Genomic DNA, 20,850 nt, shown 5'->3' on the forward strand with positions numbered 1-20,850 from the left:
CACAGTAGTCATTGTGAGACACTTGCTGTAAGTTGATTAGTCAAGAGTATAAGCAATGAACTGTGATTGTATAATATGATTCCAGAAAATAATGAATGTAACAGAGATAAAGATAGAAGATGGGAAAATAGAAGATTCTGTCTTAGAATCCTCAGACATCCCTATAAAAAGGCAGTCGTTGGACAAAGATTGAATGAAGGGAGAGGATGTGACAAGGTGGAGAAGGAAGCACAGACTTGAGATAGCATGACTCTTCCTTGGATGAACTAGGGACATGGCTAGTTTATAAAGACAATATGTTATACATTAGTATTGTTATACTTTTCAATTTTATCCTTTTTTATCACAAAATGCACATTTTTAGCAAACTAAAAAAGTATCTTTCTACCTTACACAGACTGATCAGGTTATATTTGAGAAGAGACATAAATATGCATACACATATAGATAGACAGAATGGATGTAACAACAATGATTTCAAGGCCATAAATTTGAAAGAGATCAGGAAATGCTTTGAAGAAGAAAAGGGAAGGGAGAAGGGATACTGTAATATTATAATCTCAAAAACTAAAAACCTAATAAGAGACTATATCGACTACAGGAAGTGAAATGATATCCACAGGTAACACCAGGCCTCATCACATCTTAGTAAGATCCAGTTCAATGGAGGCAGCTATCCAGGAAAGTGGAACAGAATTGGAAATGGTTTTGTGAGATTTCAATTTGGGTCACCATGTTCTGCGACTTGAAGTGTAAGGGATGAGAACAGAACATGGGTTCTGAGAAAAGCAAAATGCAAAATGGATTTGTAATGTGTCATATATGGTGGCAGAGGGGGAGGCAAGGGGCCTGCTTCTCTGTGTTTGGAAAGGTATGCCATGCACTGCTTTTCATCTGTGCATACCACCAGGAAGCATGAGATGCTCACTACAGCCAAAACACATCAACAGCAATTTTAGAACCTTTTACATTTTTTTCTCCACATGTGACACTTTTTTTATTGTTTCAAAAGACTCAGTGTATGGGGGGGGGAGTTAGAAGAGAATGGATAGCTTTGACGCTTAGCATTAATTTTTAATTAACTGCATTGCAGTGAAATCGTCCCAAGTATGACTAACATAACACACTTTGCCCTCATCTTCTATGGACATGTAGTTAATTTGCTTTACTCAGAGTATTCCATGAAGGGCAGAAAATGCTAAGAGGAATAACAACAACCAAAACTCTGACATAGTTTTTTTTTTTTTTCAAATATTAGCTTAAAGCATTCATGAGTAAGTCATGTGTAAACAAACAAACAAACAAACAAAACCATGCAGCTCAAAAACGGAAGTCATGTTTAACAAAAACACATGCAGCTCATAAAGAGGAAGAATGGAGAAGTAAGTAATAAGGAAGGCAGCTAAAGCAGAACATGCCTTCAAACAAAAGCTAGAGCTTAAGAAAATGTAAGCACTGAATGCCAGAAAAGAGAGATTCAAGCAAATGGATGCTGGTGTCACCCATTTAAGTCTCAGTAGAGTTAATTTAATGAAAACACACACTGGCATTAAATCCTAGCTGCACACCCACCAGTGGATTTGTGTTTGCATCTGAAGTCTTTCTACTTCTGACTGAGTCAGAATAACTACAGGCAATCTTAGAGCGTTCAAACAAAATGTTGCTGCTGTGCTTTGGACTAAAGTGATGTGTTTAAATGTATCATGCTCTTCCCAAAACAATAACTAAGAAGTAGCATATCACATCACCACATGCCGAAATATTCATTAAAATAAGCCTGATTGGTATCTGTAGTCCTGGTAAAATGCCATTAAATGTAGAACAAGGCAAAATGATTACATATTGATTACATACAAGGCAAAATGATTATAGTCCATGTTCATGCAGTCAACAAATCAATCAAAACACACCCAGAAAAGTCTCAACTTAGGAATTTGGAATTGTCCAAATCAATGAGGACAGATTTATAGCAGCTCTCAGCGTCAGAGGATTCAGTTCATCTTAGCCAAGAAGGATCAGTCTGTGCCACAGCAAGCTGGAAAGGAGAGAAAAGGACAATGGCGGGACTCCACCTGCTTTGTCCCTTTGTTTCTTTTACCTTATCTGAGACTCCAGGTCATGTGATGATAATGTTCATACTTAAGACAGTTCTTCTCCTTACAGTCAATAATTTCTAGAAATATCCTCCAAACACACAGATGTATCTTTCCATCGCCTGGGGATTCTAAACTTCAGATACTTTGACAGAGAAGGTTACCTTCAACAATCCACCCCTTGTCAGTGTGACACCAAACACTTCACTACAGATTATAACATTCTACCTCTGGTATCTTTAAAGTCTCAGCTCCATCTCTTAATGCAAAATGCATTTAGTCTATCTTCAAGGGTCCTCTTAGGCTTAACATTGTTCAACTATCTAAGTTCAGAGTCCTTGAGACCCAAGGTAAACTTTTAGCTGTGAGATTCTGTAAACTACCCTTACCCCTATACATGCACAGGTACTAATATCAAAAGCAAGTCATATACTTCCAATGTAATGCCACAGAGAAAAATCATTCTCAATATAAATAGGATGAATATGGACATAGAAATAATCATACCAAAGGAAAACAAAAATAATACAGGAAAATATTACATATTATATTTTCATGCTGGGCATCTGGACCACATGATTTGAAGTGTACTGCAATGAGATTGGAAAGTCCTATCCCTACAACCTTATTATATGTAGGCCTTATGAGTTTGCCTTGAATGTAGCTTTCCTTGGAAAATACTCAAAATTCTTATTGTCTCCCATGGCCAGAAGTTTCCATTTTGGCTTAGGCTTTACCCTTACAGCTTCATCATGCTGTATATGGTTTCAGTTATATTGCATATGATAATTTGGCTTACCAAGCCATCGTTAAAAGTTGGGTAGAAGACTTCATGATCCTTGTACTCTGATACCTCCAAAGCCAGTGCCACATGAGTCATGCCAGTTTGCTATAAGTTTGAGCATTATTTGTCACCCATCAGATCACATTGGAAAATACGTGAGCAGACTGTCCTGTTGTTTTGTTAACAAGATCTCAATCATTTGATTTTACCAATGAAGACTTGGGTGCTGGGGTGAAAGCCTGCTAGCTCGAAGAGGCAGAGAAAGTACCCAGATGACCTTTCTCCTCAGCCAGCATCTCAGAAGGAATGCCCCTCTCTTATGACTTCTCAAAAAACTTCAAACTTAATGTCTCTCCCTTCTACTTCCTGTGCATCTCTCCAGCCACTCTCTGAACTTCCTTTCTATAATTTTTTTTCTTAAAAATACTACATTCACTTCCTGCCAACTGGTTGCATGCTCTGCCTCTTGACCTATGGTTGACTTTATTTACTCCTCTTTACAGTATTCAAGCAGAAAGCTCTTGGATGAAAGGTATGCAAAGGTTGAAACACACCTCAACTGAAAACAGGTTTTTCTAGTAAATAACACAATCTCAGGGTTCACAGTATATTTAAGTATTCTGAAACATTTTTATTCTAACATATCAATGGAAAATATTTCAATTGAGTATTTTGTTTTATGCCCCAAAGCTTGTGATTGATGAAGTTAGTCCAAATTCTTACTTTCATGCTGAAAAATATTCATATTCTCTCTATTGGTGTTAGGCTCTTTAATTACTATACCCTCCTGTGTACAACTTTCAAGTAGCTCATTTTCTGCATAGATAGTATACTTCATAAATCTTTCTTCTCTATTTTTCTTTTTCCTTTCTCACTACAAATATGAAGTTACAAACCATATCCATACTACAGCCTTAACACAGCACTGTACTGAACTTCCCTTTGCCATCCCTTTTAGGCTAAGCCTCACACAAAATTTCAAGACATTAATAACATGTAGAGATTATTTTTTAATGGAATTTAGCATGAATACCTTCAATCCCAGTTCAGAGCTGGGCCTTTCCCCCTCTGAAACCTCATGAGAACAATCTTTACTGCCCATTTTCATGTTGCTTCTTCCGGAATGTTCTTCTAAGCTATACTTACAGCATTTTGAGATTTGTCCAGCCAATTTTTCTGATTTTTTTAAAAAAACACCTCTTCCAAGCTATCTTCTTTCTTTTTTAAAAAAATTATTTTATTTTTAATTTATTTTTAAACTCCATATTCCATTCCCTGCCCTCCCCCATCTACCCTCTGACTGCTCCACATCCCACACTTCCTCCCCATCCTACCTCATCCCCACTTGGATGGCCCAACCCTCCCCACCTGACTCCTAAATTCTCTGGGGCCTCCATTCTCCTGGGGATTAGGTGCATCATCTCTGAAATAACACAGTCCCAGAAGTTCTTTACTGTATGTGTGTTGGGGGCCTCATATCAGCTGGTATATGCTGCCTGTTTGGTGGTCAAGTGTTGAGAGATCTCGAGGGTCTAGATTAATTGATACTGCTGGTCCTCCTACAGGATTGTGGTTCTCCTCAGCTTCTTATAGCCTTCCCTAATTCAACAACAGGGGTCAGCTGCTTCTGTCCATTGGTTGGGTGCAAATATCTGCATCTGACTCTTCCAGCTGCCTGTTGGGTCTTTTGGAGTGCAGTCAAGATATACATCTTTTTGTGAGATCTCAAGAGCCTCAGTAATAGTGTCAGACCTTGGGACGTCCCCTTGAGCCCTGAGCTGGATTACACTTTGGGCCTGTTGCTGGGCCTTCTTTTTCTCGGTTTCCTCTCCATTTCCATCCCTGTAATTCAAACATAACAATTAAGCGATATTAGAAAAAAAAAAAACTACAGATTACCCAAGATACAGTCAACAGATCAAAAACTCAAAAAGCTCAACAAGCTGAAGTGCCCAAGTGAGGATACCTCAGTCCCACTTGGGAGAGAGGAGAAAGCAATCACAAGTGGGGAGGAAGGAGGGTGCCTGGGAGGGAAAATGGATGGGGTGCGGTGGGGAGAGTTGGAGAGAGAGCAGAACCTGATCTGGTATTGGGTGAGGGAAAAGGACTGGAGCCCTGAAGGCCAGCAGAAAGAGTGGAAACAGACAATATCAGGAAATAGGAGGTTGGGGGGAGCCCCCAGAATGCATCAGAGACCTGGGAAGTGAGAGACTCCCAGGACTCCTTAAATGAAATGCCTGACAGTAGGGAGAGGGAACTTATAGAGCCCACCTCCAGCAGGAAGACAGGACATCAAGTGAGGGATGGGGTTGCCATCACACAGTCACATCTCTGATTCAAGCTGTAATCAAAGGCTTGAGAACCATATACTCAGGTTTAGTCACAGCAATAACACCACTACTTTGATACCAATTTTCTGTACTAGTTCTTTTGCATCACTGTGACAAAATGCCTGAACAGGGAGAAGAAACTTAAAGGAATAAAGATTTATGGTAATTACTGGTTTTAGAGGATGCAGCATGTTGTAGCAAAGGAATACAGCAAAAGTGATTCTGTTGCAGAAGCCATGGCTGCAACTGACCCTGGGGAATACAGAAGAGGGGAGTGTTGACACTTTGTTCATGTTCTATCTTTACCCAGGTACCCAGACAGTGAGATTGTGCCCCTTGTCTTCAGAAGTCTTCTTCCAATTCATTAGTCCTTTTAGCACATACTCTCACAGATAAACCCACAGTGTATTTCTTTAGGGCTTCTGAGTTGAATCTAAATTCATTTAATTATCTCTGGCATCTGTAGTGGTATCAATAATTTTTGAACAAAATAATGCTTTTCAATAGTACCAGTGATTATTTCCTGTCATAGAAATAAAACATACTTTCTCAAAACAGAGATTATTGAGAGATGTTCTTTATAAGAACCATTTAGCTAGAGGAAAAAATCTTAAGGAAACTGAAATTGGTCAAACACATTTTAACTAAAATAATAATGTTTTTGTAAGATTTTTAAGTTAGCCATCTCTGTGTCATTGTTGTGTCTCAAGCTGTAAGTTCATAGCTTCTTCCCAGCCTGCTGCAGTATCCCTTACCATGGGGGTCATGAAATTACAAGCCCCATCAAATGGTGTGTTCTATAAGTTGCCTTGATCTTGGTGTCTTATCACATCAAAAGAAAAGTAAATTATAATACATTTTACCCACTATTTTATAAAGATTTGAAAATTTACATAATTCTTTTATTTTTGATTGACAGATCAATCCTCATGACTTCCTATCATTTCCTTGTGTCTGAATTTTGAGCATTTTGCATAATATTCACTCTTAATTTCTTCCTAAGTCCTTTGCCATAGTCCCCCGCTGTGATCCATAATTCAGATCACTGATACCTCTTAGCTGCTCTTCTTTTCTTTAGGTTTTTGTGTTGGTCATGACATATCATGACTTGAATGGGGGCAATAACTATGTTTTCCATTTTTAAAAGAGCAGCTTGCTCATGTATCCTGTGCTGAGATAAATTCACATGTCAGAACTCTTATTATAGAGAAGTCTATACAGTTTATAAAATCATCTGTCAGACTTTCAGAAAGTAACCAGTATTTCAGGATTCACCAGCCAACATTTTAGTGTATACAACATAATCTCTTGAACTTGTGGTTGCTGAAAGTTGACAGAAATCATGATTTCTGATGCAGCAACTCTGCTTTGAATAGTGTTAGGTTTGACTTTGTTAAAAGTACCAGCATTTTCTTCCTGGTCAGAAGTCGAAAACTATTCCCAGATGACTTACTTTTTTTTCTGACTAAATGAAGAACCTTCACAATTTGTCTAATGATAAGGCCAATTAACCCAAGGCTTACAATTCACTTGCAATCTAAACAAACAAATGGAAGCCTATACAACCTTATAAAACTTAGGTTGTCCTGTAGACATTTCCATTCCTAGAAATAATACAAAGAATGGTAGCTAAAAGAACATATCAATATATTTCTAGTATTTTCCAGTTAACAGTAGAGACAGAATATGTATAAATTTAAATCAATATTATTTATCAGTTAAATCTTCTTCTTTTGCTATTGATTCATGGAGCCAATGAAATTAAATATTTTGTAATATGTTTCCTTCTATAGCATTAAAATAGAAAAGCTCAATATAGCCTTTAAAATCCACAGAATGTATTTCCCAAATAAAATTCTTCTTTACATTCATTAGCCTATCATTAGTCTAAAGCTTGAGACCTGTAATTGCTGTACACTACTACTTTTTTCTAATTATTTATGGATTTTATTGTTTTTATAAACTCCTTTTTTGTGAAATTGAAGTCATACTACTCTGGTGCACACAGACAGATGTGAAGTCTTATTTCAGGTATAACATGAGAATGGTGAAGCCTCAGCTGCTCACACAGCCCCTCATCAGTTCCCCATCCACTGCCCTTGCCTCTACCATGGTATGTGCTAGCAAACTGAGTTACTATTCTCTTTCTCTTCCTTTTTTGGAAATGTAACTGGCTCTCATAACAGAAATATTTTATACATATTTTATTTGATGTTTTCTAATCTCTGATGCTTTCTTAACATTCGCTTTAATTTTAATAATTCACTCAGAATATGGAACATCTGTTCAAAACATTTGACCGAATCAGTTTTATTGATATAAATCAACAAACCAATTCTAAAGCAGGGAAAACCACCATATAATTCTTCTTCATCTCATCAATGAATCTCTGTGAAGAGACTTACACTTGAAAGGCTTTTAATTTTTCTATAAAGTGCCTTGAAACAGATGTGAAAATCCACTCACCTCCCACACTGTCTAGTTCAAACAGCTGTAATTATTTCATGGATTACACTTGACTGAAATGAAAGTCCTGGGATTATTTTATCTAAGCAGATGCTATTTTCTGACATCAAAACACTATTTTGCTTGATTAGTTCTTGGTTATTTGCCAGTGAATAAAGATAAAGATGTCTGTGCTTTCAGTGGTAAATTAGTTTCGTTCTTCTCAGTAGCATTCTTAGGACTGGGAAGATGTGCTGCAGTTTTATAGGCCACCTTTACACATGAATCCATGCTTTGGGTTTTCTGTTTGAAAGAAAAGGCGAGTGTCTTCACAAACATTTAAAATCCAACATTCATTTAATGTGTTTCTCTTTTCTTATGATGAAAGTTAAGTGAATGAAGTGTTCCTGCTTGAGGTAACCCTGTGATGAGAACTGTCGGATTTCCTTAGCCATCTGGTCTATTGCTCCATTCTCAACACGTTCCTCAACTCTCTCTGGGGTCATCTATGCGGGTATCTTGTAGAAAGCCTTGTGAAAGGTATTGCATTTCAGGTCTCCCTGAGAGATAGACTGTGGAAGAGCTTGCTCAGATTTCACATTCAGCTCTTCAGTTAGTCTTCCCAATGTGTGGTCCTCCTCTGCTTTCTAATACACTTTTCTGGTCTAGTTACTTCTCTCATATTAGGCCCCAGAGTAAAAACACATACTGATATCTCAGACTTTGTGATGGCTAATATTATGTTTTATGTTTAAATTACTGTGCTTAAGATATCTATAAAACAAAACAACAAAAAACCCAGCTCTAACCTGTAAACCCTACTTTTCCAAGGATAGAATAACTTCCTGGAATGCAGGGGCTGTGGTTATTTAAGGTAACAAGTTGTGTGTTTCTATAAACAAGTTTGGTTTCCAGAGCTGTGAAGGCTTTGTGTAGACTGCCTTTGCTACTTGAGGGCTTTCCCCCCTCCTACCTTTTAATCTCTCCCTATCCCCACCAGTTTCACCCTCTATCACTAGATGGGAGAGAAAGAAGGACAGAGTGGGAGAGAAAGGGTTAGAGATCCATGAATCTAATTTCTTTCCTTTTGTATCTTTTTTGATCATGACTACTAACAAACTACAACCAATGCCCCCGAACAACCACCAACCCTGCCAATAGGGCTCTAGGATTTATATTCCCTCTGAAAAGATCCCAGAATTCCAAATGTTATATAATTGCAGAAACCATCTGCAGTTGGCAATACCATGCCTTTGCTAGAGCATGAGGCACATCATAGTCAGCTACTGCAGTAAGTCCAAAACAGCCCCATGTGCCCACACCTAGGATTAAAATGAAAAACATATTTTTATAATATTTCTGTGTTTTTTTTAAAGAAACCAAAATTTCAAGTGTCATTATGAATGTGTGCTTGACCACACATAGACAGGAGGTACATATGCAAGAAGTACAAATACATCAGGATATATGCTACTTAGAAGTTCAAGTCCAGACTGCCATATCCAGGGATCCATCCCATAATTAGCCTCCAAACGATGACACCATTGCATACACTAGCAAGCATTTGCTGCAAGGACCCTGATATAGCTGTCTCTTGTGAGATTAGGCCGGGGTCTAGCAAACACATAAGTGGATGCTCACAGTCAGCTATTGGATGGATCACAAGGCCCCCAATGGAGGAGCTAGAGAAAGTATCCAAGGAGCTAAAAAGATCTGCAACCCTGTAGGTGGAACAACATTCTGAACTAACCAGTACCCTGGAGCTCTTGACTCTAGCTGCATATGTATCAAAAGATGGCCTAGTGGGCCATCACTGGAAAGAGAGGCCCATTGGACATGCAAACTTTATATGCCCCAGTACAGGGGAATGCCAGGGACAAAAAATGGGAATGGGTGGGTAGGGAAGTGGGGGGGGGGATATGGGGGACTTTTGGGATAGCATTGCAAATGTAATTGAGGAAAATACGTAATAAAAAAATATTAAAAAAAAAAGAAGTTCAAGTCCATCAGGATATTAGCTAATTGCCTATGACTAGATGAAGTTGGGAAACACATAGTCTTTGGAATTTGCCCTTGTAAGTAAATTCAGTGCCATATGTTTAATATGAGTCTCAGGTATAGACCTGGCAGTCCACGGTCATCATCAGTATCTGATAAAATCTGTTTCAAATTTGGCTCAAAATTGCTCAATATAGCTTCTTCCCTCTTTAGCGCCCTGAGAATTTTCTTTTCCCTGTGTCTATAGATAGTACAGCAAAAGCATCCCTTCACAAACCAATTTCTAGGAGTCAACATATGTAAAGGTCAGGTTTTAAAATAAGTTATAAACAAATTATTAAAATCAATTATTTTTGTTACAAGAGAAATCAAAATCTCTTCTTGGCATTTTTGTTCTTATTAATAAAAAAATTTAAGAATTAACTCAAATAAAAACTCAAGGACAATTTTATTAGCATTTAAAATACAATTCCCCACCCCACACTATACTTTGGCAGGCAAGCTGTCACTCTCCGGAGCTAACTAGAGAAGAATATAGAAAAGGAAGTGAGAGGAAGTTAAGTCATTTAAGCCTGCATGGAGGTGAGACACATGGCAGACAAGAAGCCATACAACAAGGAAGGAATTTAAAGAAAGAGCCAGGGAGCCAACGAATCAGAAGAGGCAACGATTCTAGCCAGCATCTAAGGAAGGAGGCCGATAAAGGAAGAATGGAATGTTATTACTTGCTGATTACAAAGGACAGCTGAGCCTTACCATGCCTCATAAGGACTATACTGGGATGCAGGTGGGTAAGGGGCATAAATTCACACCTTAAGGCAGTGACTCAGTCTATCTCTTTAGTGCAACATGTGTTGGAAATGGGAGAAAAAGGAGGGAAACCAGTTTAATATTTGATTTATTAAACAAATCTTGAATGTTTGAGGCCAGTTGCTGAGGAGGTTGTAGTTCAGTACTGGAATGTCATCTATCTTTTAGGCATTATCCATTTTTTATATTCTTTCAGTCTCTCTTCCAAACACTTCCTGCCTTGCATACGTTTGGGTAAAGCCTAGAGATCCAGATCTTTCTGTCTAGTGACTGCACATTTGTCTTTATATTTGCTTCTATACCAATATATTTTAACAACATTTAGTTGTATTGTCACTGTGGTCATGGAATAAGAAAATGAGAATGCAGCAGAATTGAATTTGGATGCCAATGCTCAAAGCCAAACATAATGAAAGGACACTTAGGATGCTTCAGAACCAAGAACATCTTTCTGACCCAGGCTGAAAGAGCAAGCTCACAGACACAGGACCAAGCTTACGAAGCCAAGTAGCTTTTTCCTGAATACACAGGAGGCATTGTTGCCTTGCCTGTTGCACCAAGCCAAATACAGAAAGAGATGCTAGCTGTCAGAGGGACTCCACCATCAATAACACACAAGAAATCTAGACCAGCATAATTATCAATGTGTTAGTTTTGCCAACCAATTGAGACACAACCTGACTTTGATCTCAAGGAAACACATAGTGGAAGGAAGAGAAATGACTCTGGCAAGTTCTGCTTTAACCTCCAAGGGCTTTGCTGTAAACAAATACACACACACACACACACACACACACGAGAGAGAGAGAGAGAGAGAGAGAGAGAGAGAGAGAGAGAGAGAGAGAGAGAGAGAGAGAGAGAGGGAGAGGGAGAGGGAGAGGGAGAGGGAGAGGGGGGGGAGAGAGAGAGAGAGAGAGAGAGAGAGAGAGAGAGAGAGAGAGAGAGAGAGAGGGAGAGGGAGAGGGAGAGAGAGAGGGGAGAGAGAGAGAGAGAGAGAGAGAGAGAGAGAGAGAGAGAGAGAGAGAGAGAGAGAATGAATACAGGAACTCGGAGATCACATGGGTGTCCTTGGGAGACCTGCCAGTATTAGAGCTGGTAAAGTGAAGAGTGCCTCAAAAGGATGCGGGAAGGTAAAATGTCTTTTTTGAGAGTCTTAGAGATGTCTTCAGGAAGGAATGAAGCCCTTCATGTCATATTCACTTAGGAGTTAAGCCTGCTTTATTGCCAATTCAACATAATATATTTTTATATGAGAAGAACAAGAACTCTATATCACCACCCTTCATAGAAAATGTTTTTATTTTGCTTAAATTCTGGAAGGAATCCTTTCTTTTCCTATGCCCTCAAAATCTTCCAGTCTTTCTTTTCTGCCCCAAACCATAGGCAGATTCACAAGAGAAAGTGTATACAAATGCATTCATGTATAGAGGGGTATCCCAAGGAACCCCAATTACCTACTGAGATCAAGACATGTAATTTCCCATTGTTAAGAAGAGGGGATTGTTAAAACAGAAGCAACTTTGAAAGGTAGTAAATGATTATCAAGGGAGTCAAATGGACTCAAAGAGAAGGTAATGAATGCTTGAAGACAAAGTTCCTGTGGCTCTTGAGGTAAGGATATATATGGCAGGACTGAGCGACTTCATGCAGACCTCTAAGAAGAGAAAAATCCTCACTTCAATATGGTAGAGTGGAATTGATCATGAAGCATCGCTAACATTTTAAGTTTTCCCACCCTCACATAAAATTATTCCCCTTCCTCTGTAAGCCAAGTTTGGTATAAGATGACTGCCTCTTTTGCTAATTTCTATCTTGCTTCAGGTTAATAAGGATTAAGGTTAAATGGAGAGACAACATGACAGAAAAGGTGTATGGCTTAAAATTTTGCTTTTCTATTAGCTTTGTGAATTCCTATGTTAATAATTGGGTCTTGTTTTTGGTGTCTCCTACAGTGGAGGAGGGTTGCTTTCTATGGAGGCTTAGGTCCTATTAATTCCGAGAGGCAGGTTACAAGTTGAAACCCTGCCAACCCTCCCAGATGGAAGCATGAGAATGATTAATGCAGAAAGCATATTTAGAACCAGTAAAAATATTTACCGATGCCATAGATAGCACAATGAAATCAGGCTGTTTGTGAGGTATTTTCAGATGGTAGGGGCTTAGACTCTAGAATTGAGTCCAAAGTGAATACAGTGCTTCCCACTTGGAAAGCTTTCTCTATTTTGGTTGAGTTTCTATCTATAAAGCAAACATGGAGTTGACTGACAAGGGAGAAACAGAAATGAAAGGAAATGGGTTACAAATATAGTCCAATGCCTCAAAGAAATTATGAAGTGTATTTTCTGGCTATAGAGAAACAAGGAAAGGAAGAAGCATGGCTGAGTTTAGAAAGGAGTACTGGTGTATGTTGGAGTATGTTTGACAATGTATGACATTGTCAAACTCACCACGTGAGGATGGAGATCCTGCAGATAGTTAAAATAGATGTTTGCGCAGACAAATAAAAACAGATAGAAACGGAGCTGGGGACCACAGGAACTATTTGTAGAGTGGCTTCATTAATGATTCCGTAGTCTTGAACTATCCAGTATGGAACATTTGGGTTTTTTGTTTTTTGTTTTGTTGTGTTTTGTTGTGTTTTCTTTTGTTTTGTTTTTTGACAGTTACAATAGGTATATTTTAGGGTTGCTTCTATGTGGGACACCAAGAGGATTTGTTACCTATACCTGCTTTGGGCCAAACAGGAACTTGAGGTTTCACATATATGACCTTGCCTGATTGGCTTTGAATTAGAAACAAAGAGAAAAACACAGCAAAGAGAAAATCACAGCGGTTGGAAGTTATCAGCTAGACTTTGATCATTTGATCAGAGTTTAGGCTGAATGGTGCAGAGGAGAAAAAGTCAATGTGGGGTAGTTGGCAACTTGGCTTAGGGAGGAGGCACATTTTCTATAGGACCAAAGTCAAGAAGTCAGTCTCCAGGAGGAGGAGATAGGAGTTTTAAATTCTAGTTCCAATCCCAAAACAGGATGTTTTGGTCTTTGAGTGAATTTTATTTTCATGAAGTAGCAGAAATTGAGATATAGTTCAGGGTTGACAGAGAGGTGTTATAGTAATTATTTGATCTCAAATTGGGGTTTTTACCCTACCACACAACCATAAAATGGCACACAACTTTTATATTTAAAATAAGCTTTAATAAGCACTAGAGCTTGGCAGATATCTACCCTCTAAGCTACGAGACACTACTTCCCTATCTATAACTCCAAATTATAACTTGCTATGTTCCATCTGTGATGTTCTTAACGCCAATTGGAGAGCATTCATGGCCATGTAGTCATAATTCACTTAATCCCTGGTGTCTCTCCTTTCTCCATCTTCTTCTTTTTCCTCCTTGTCATGGTCTCCTCAGACCCCAAGTCCAGGAACTCCCCCCCCCAAAAAAAAACCCACTTATCTCTTTTCTGCCCAGCTATAGACATCTTTATTCACTAATCAGGGATAATTTGGCAAAGTAACATATCCTCACTTGGGTACTTGCAAATTCTCATCTCTGGGGGCAATTAGGCCTTTTGGGCCAATATTTAGCATTATAAAGCTAAAAACTAAACCTCAACAGAAAGGGACAGTTATAGAGACAGAGGTATGATTTCTTACCGTTTGCTACAGATTTTAGAATCAAAGGCATCATTTTGGGCCATTGACTGCCATTGAAAGACCCCTGGAGGGCAGACCCTCACTCAAGCCTCGGGACAGCCGCGTACCCAAGAAGACACTGAGACCGAACTTAAGATGTAGAGAGTAAGATTTAATAAAGCAACAACAAGAAAGCACATAAAAAGCACATAAACCAGAGCTCTGGGGTCGAAACTCATACACCAGGCATGGTGTAGAGGAGAATCGACCACGACCCAAATTTTTCACAGGCTTATATAGGAAAAAGCCAAGGGGGGAGCAGGGTAGGAAAAGTACAAGTTTGCTTAACTGAGGGGTTTTGCCAAGGGTTTTACGTAACCAAGGGGTCGTGTCCTATATTTTGGCAATGTACCCGATCTATTGGAACATTCCGGGGTTGTTCCAGGAGGCCCTTATCTCAAAAATGTTCTTGGAACAGTCCTCAGTTAGGAGGGGTAGGACTCTGGGGTGAAGAGTTCAGGTCTTCAGTAATTTTCCTCCTTCACCATAATCCATTACATTGAGGCCAAGGAGCACTACCAAGAAAAACTCATTATTTATGTTTAATATAAAACACCTAAAGTGAGTGGGATTGAGTAGTACTCTCAAGTAGGTCTGAAAAAGTTAAAAAAAAAAAAAAAAGAAAAAGAAAAAGAAAGAAACAAAAACCCTTGTGAATCCCACATTGTTTTTTTGGGGGGTGGGGTGGGGTGGGGGGGAGTATGGTCAAATCTACAGTGCTGAGCGTAGCTGACTTTTTTCCTTTTTAAGATTCATTAAGTCTCAGCAAACCCAAGACCTGATGTAGCACTGGGGTTTTTGGTTTATCTGCACTGAGATAGGCTAGATCTCTGGTAAACCTGACTCACCAAAGGACAAGACACCTGGGGGAGAATTTCAAAAGGTATTGGTATGGAGGAAAAAAAATGTCTCATAATGGAGAAGGGCAGGAGCCCACATATGACTGAAAGTCCTTGTGAAGACGTGAAGGGCAGAAATGTGTTCCAGAGGCAAAAAACACAGTGAGACTTACCTCTCAATATTTTATTCCAACCAAAATTAGATAGTAGAGAGATGAATGGGTTTGAGAGAGATGCAAAGATGTATCATCCTTCTTAGACAAAAGTTTATTAACTTTGCTGAATACAGTGATACTGAACACTGAATGGAGAACTATAGGCCTGAGAGACAAACACAAAAGAGATCCCCTTTCAAGGTTTCTTTTCAGGAAGTTAGAGAGGAAGTAGTTCCTACATTGCAGGGAATCAGGGTGTGTAAATAAGTGATCTTTGAGATGGGCCACATGTGATTCAGACTCTGTGATAGCCATCACAGAGATACTGGATAGAGAATTGAGACTGGTTGTAAGCTGACCACAGTCAAGTTGCCATGGCTCCTGGGAGAAAGTGTGTTTTGGGTTTGTTTCGAGCAATGTTTGAAGTCTTCCTGTGTGAGAAGCAAACATCAAAGGTTAGTAGCCCACCAATGGCCAACATTCCATAAATCTTCTCACCTTGTAAAGTTTTATGTGAAGGAATTTAAATCTTTAATCTGTCTCACCTGGTAAAACTTGTGAACTCCAAGAGATGCTCACCAACATTCTGGCTTGGAACAACTGTTCTCTTCTCCTTCTACCCTGCTTTCCTGTATTTAACTGGTTCTTTAAAAATTAGCCATCTGGGAATGATGGGTTGGTCAGTCCCCAAATGAAGGGAAAAAGCAGCCTTTGCCACCAGTGTTAGAAAACAAAAAACAAAAAACAAAAAACAAAAAAACAAAAAACAAAGTGAACTTCGTACTCTGATGTGCTTGCTAGCCCAGTTTACCTTTTTTGCAAAAGAATTTTCCTTGTCTGGTTAATTTCACTTTGTTTGTGTTTGTTTGTTGGAGATTGTGTTTGCAATGCCTGGTTAGGAGCTAATGGGCTCTGGTGGTCCCTTGTATTTAACTTCATCACTTGGCTGAACACTCTACAGGTACTTATTCTTTATACTTGTACCAGTTGCAAGTATTAACCATAGAGAGAGGAGAGAGAGAGACAGACAGAGAGACAGAGAGACAGAGACAGAGACAGACAGACACAGAGACAGACAGAGACTGACAGACAGAGGCAGAGCTACACTAATCTCAGGGTCTAAAGTTGTGTATTCACAAGGCATTTTGATGCTATGTCCCTTTTAAACTTGGATTAATTTGTTAAACTGCTTGTAAAATATTCTTTTCAACAGTATAGCTTCAAAAGCTACAGAATCAATTGTGTTGCTACCAAGACACTTCCACATGTTTGTTGTAAGTGAAAGTGCACCAAGACCACTGAGTTAGACCACTCAGTAGAAACAAAAATATATTGGTTATCAAACTGTCAAAGCTATCTCTCATGTTGGGAGTTGGGTGAGGAGGAAAATGGCAGAAGAAAAAGAGTGGATCTTTGAGCAGATCCAGGTTGCTTGGAATGACTGAGAACCAGGAAACTAGTTGCCCTTGCCAAGTTAGTTGACCTTTGGTAGGGAGGTATTAGGAGAGATTCTCAGAGGATTAAGTACAGTTTCTTACCTTATCCCCTTACAAGATTTTCTTCCCTGATAAACAGACCTCTACTCCCTGACCCCAGGCAATAATTGGGAATGCTGAACTTGGGCTTCTATTTACCCTGTCAGAGTCCATTCTGTTAAGGACATGGTCATAAATACAGCCATTTTGGGCATCTACTTTAGGTGTAATGTGTTGCTTGCTGATGCCTATACTTAAATCTAAAGTGTGTATCACTTTTTCAAAAACTCAAAGTGGTCTGGTGGTGGTGGTACTTGCCTTTATTCCCAGCAGGAGAGATAGTGAACTGGAGGCCAGCCTGGCAAACAGAGTGAGTTCCAGGACAGCCAGGGCTACACAGAGAAACTCATGTAAGACTCTGACGAGCCTTAGCTACCAGGACCGCTTCTAGTTAATCACTTGGAGGTGGAGATCGATGCAAAAGCAAGAGGAGTTTATTGTTCCAGCATGCTGGGGTTATCTTGCACCCAAACAAGAGGTCATGACCTAGGGCAGCCTGTTCAGCCAATTTTTATAGTTTTCAAGGGTGGAATAGAGCAACAGCCACTAGACACAATGTGATTGGAAAAACAGTGTGACTTTTAAACTGATTGGTCCTTAGAGAATGAGGTAGCAAAAGCTTCCCTTATCTTTGGGAGGGGAGGGGTTGGGGAGGGAGATAATGGTTGTCCCCCCCTGAGGTTTTCCTGAGGAATGTAATCAGCCTCTCCCTTCTGGAGGGGAGGGGTACCTTGGTGCTCCATGACCTCTCTCTTCCAGGAGGGGATGGGGTCTTCATGTTCTGGGGCCCAGTGGAATTTTCCAAAGTCTCTGAGCTGACCTCAGAAGAGGAAGAGGAGGAGGAGGAGGAGGAGGAGGAGAAAATAAACCTAATGTTGCTTCACACTGACTGATCCTAATTCTTAGGTATAAGCAAAATCTGGCTTTATCTGAGTGGACAAGCCCCTCAAACTGTAGGTGGATGTGTGAGGTTGTATAGTTGTAGATGACCCAAGTACACCAGAGAAAATTGGAAAATATAATTTACACATGAGGTTTGGTTGTTTTTTGTTGTTATTGTTGGTTGGTTGGTTTTGTGAAAGAATACAAAAAAGTGGTTTACTTCACAAATTACTGATAGGTAGGTACATTAAATATTGTTCGTTGTTGAATTCAACAGGAGTTAATTCTCTCTGTCACTGTTTGTGTTGTTGCAGAAAATCTGGATGACTTAAGGATGGAGGGTGTAACCTCTCTGGTACTTTCGGGGAGCAAATTTAACCAAGGTCGTCCTACTCACCCTGCCGAGCCACAGGCCAAAGTCACACTGAACATCTGTTCAAGGTGTGCCAGGTAAAACTTATACTTGTTGTGTGGTATAGCTAAGATTTTGATGCAAAGAGGGTACTGTGGGAAGAAGATGGTTTTCCTAATTACTTTTGTTCTGACATGGGCCATTTATCTTTGTAGGCAAGGCAACTTTGACCAACAATGAATCAAAAAGTTTAGATTGTCTACTCAGCTTGAGATTGTATTGTGTCCTTTAGCCTCTGCGGTTTCTTCCCTGCCTGCTCTTCATTTCTTTTTTACAGAGAAGGTTCAGCAAGCTCTGAACATTCAGAACCACCTTTAAAACACTTTTCTAAAAGGAGCTTTGCTCAGGTATAGTTCAAATTCTGGTATGATTGGCTTTTTAGCCTGGCCTCATCCTGTTCACCTCCTGGTAAGAATTTAATCAGCTTGAGGCTTCCCAGTTTTGGCAGCTGGAAGCAATCTTTGCCAACACTGCATGTGGCCCAAAAAGCAGCTTGGTTACTGCCAAGTCAGTTCTGGGCTATAGGCAACTCACCAAATACCACCAATTCATTCTTTTGTATGAACTAAATCTCATTTGCAAAGGGCTTTTAAGTCTGTTTAAATGCTAAAACAAGCCTCCTAACCCTATGTAAATGGCTCAGATTAGCAAAGACAATGTAGTAGCTGGCCAATTTTTCCTCTCCTTTCTGTCTGTCTGGTCTATTATGCTCTGTGAGAGGGGATTTGTTGCTTGGAAATAAGGAATGAGTGAGGGTAGGAAAATCAAATCCGATTCTTGTAGCTTTTCCTCTTTGCTTTTTACTCCTTTGGAAATTTTATTTTAATTGTTGCTGGCTTAGAAAAAAATAAAGAAAAACCTTCAGAAAATCAGGCGAAGTTGTTTGAAGACAAGCAAAAGAGCAAAGTACAAACAGTGAAAACATATTTTTATTAGCACTCTGAAGAAAGCAATTAATTTTTATATAATGACCTTTCTCCCATTGTAGGTCATCTATGGAAGAGGTCTCTTGGAATTTTAAACTTTGTAGTAATTTTATATAAGGAGAGTTTGATTAGATTGAGTTGATGCTTGGCTTTTCCTTACAATTATAGGCCTGTTGGGTACACTTAGAGAGGAATACCTGTCCAAATATCTTGCTAAACTATTAAAGATTAAGCTGAAAAAACACCAAGCACACACTTAGCTCTTTATCATTCCACTTTCAAAATGATAGAGTTGGATTGTAATCACAAACAATCTGTATTTAAAGTGAATCTGTAACTGAATTTATTCAAGAAACACTCAACCAAGTAATGTCTGGTTGTTGATGTGTCAGGAATTGAATGCAGATGGAAGTAATTACAAGACCAGAATCAATACAAGCATTTTAATAAAGGATATGTGCTGTATGAGAGACAGGAACATAGAGAGTGAATTCTCAGAGAAAACTGCCCCCTGAGAAGAAATGGAAGGCCTATTATAACAGTTAAGAACTTATTCAGTCTTAGCTCAGGACTCTTTTGTGTGGGGTCTTGTGGGAAAGTGAGAAGCAGACACCTCACTATCTTCTTAGATAGTAAATTTCTCCATTCAGGACTCAGCTGCATGCATAAATAGGGGCTAGGACCTAAATGTTTGTATATGGCACTTGGAAGGAGAAAAGGAGGACAAAAGAAAAGTCCTTGAGACAGATAGTCTTGCCTCAGGTGAGCATAATTCGGGGTAGGGTGTACTAGTATCCAAAACATTCCTTGTCCTCTAAAGCCATCTTGGGGCAATGGCTTCTGGATTCTTCATCTCCCAAAGTAACAGAATACATTTCACAGACAAGGTAGGTGAGTTTCAGAAAAAATGTATTGTATGTGAGAGCATAAAAGAAAAGGGGCAAGCAGAATTCAGGCACAATGGGGTAGGTTCTGAGAAAGAACTGCCATTGTTGGAAGCTGAAGTTTCTTAGGAAGAAACCCCAACAAGGATGAGGTTTCCTTCTTATCAGAAGCAGGTGCTACTCATAGAGGGAGAAGTACACATGTCAAGCACCCACAGACAGGAAGTTCAATTGCTTTTTATGCTATTGTAGGTGGTATCATTCCCCTATTGGCTAGGGACCCACCTCTTAGTCTTTTGCAATTGGCTAGTCTTAAAAGACTCAGTACCAAAAACAATGAGAAAATAAGACACTTAAAACCTGAGATTTCTGGAAGAACTTAATGAAAATAAGTTTTATAAGTCAGAGGAATTAAAACATTTGCAAAAAGGGCTTACAAGGTTGGGGAGATCAAAAGATTTAAACTTCTTATTCTAAAAGAATGATTTACAATGTTTGACATAAAAGACAAATATTTAATTTGTGTTTTCTACCACTAAAGATTATATCTAGGAGTTAATAAGGTTTTACTAGCTTGAGATGTGCAGAGATGACCTGGTCCGTCCAGTTGTTCCACCAAGAACGTCTTCATTATTTCTCTACCATGGTGTCTGATCTGAACTGGAGTTCTGGGCACACTCTCATGGGCTAGGAAAATATCTGATCATATACAGCTCCCAGGCTGTTGTACTCATTTGTTCCTATGTAAAAAGAGAATAAAGACTAAAGACAAGAAATCAGAACATGAAGCAGTTCCCCTAGACAGTTTTAGTATTTCTGTTCTCTAGGCCAGGACAGAGCTGCTCATAGAAGTGACATTTTCACTGTCTAGCCAACACAGAGCTGGTTGTCAAGGATGAGAAGCAGACTGGCTCCAGCTGGAGTTCTCATCCCACACTCCCCAACCAGCCTCTTTCTTCTGTTCCCAGAAGTAACACAAACTACTGGTTCAGTTTCCAAGCAGTCAGGGTCCAATTGCTAAAGACTGGGATATTTCTGTCTTTTGTGTGTCTCATATTTTT

General features: G+C 39.3%; 1 protein-coding gene across 7 annotated transcripts in view; it reads left to right on the forward strand.

Moving 5' to 3' along the window:
- The window catches only part of CUNH8orf34 (chromosome unknown C8orf34 homolog), a 538,401-nt gene that overhangs the window by 291,206 nt on the left and 226,345 nt on the right, over positions 1-20,850 (forward strand). For 5 of the 7 annotated variants that reach the window (XM_021165867.3, XM_021165882.3, XM_029481766.2 and 2 more), the window contains one exon: positions 17,882-18,017. In XM_021165867.3, coding sequence (XP_021021526.1) covers positions 17,882-18,017 — 136 coding nt within the window. The remainder of the gene's footprint in view (positions 1-17,881; positions 18,018-20,850) is intronic. The other 2 variants (XM_021165875.3, XM_021165890.3) reach the window with 1 other exon arrangement.

The sequence above is a fragment of the Mus caroli genome, unplaced genomic scaffold, assembly GCF_978045245.1.
Source record: "Mus caroli unplaced genomic scaffold, Mus_caroli_1 scaffold_1, whole genome shotgun sequence".
Classification (NCBI taxonomy): domain Eukaryota; kingdom Metazoa; phylum Chordata; class Mammalia; order Rodentia; family Muridae; genus Mus; species Mus caroli.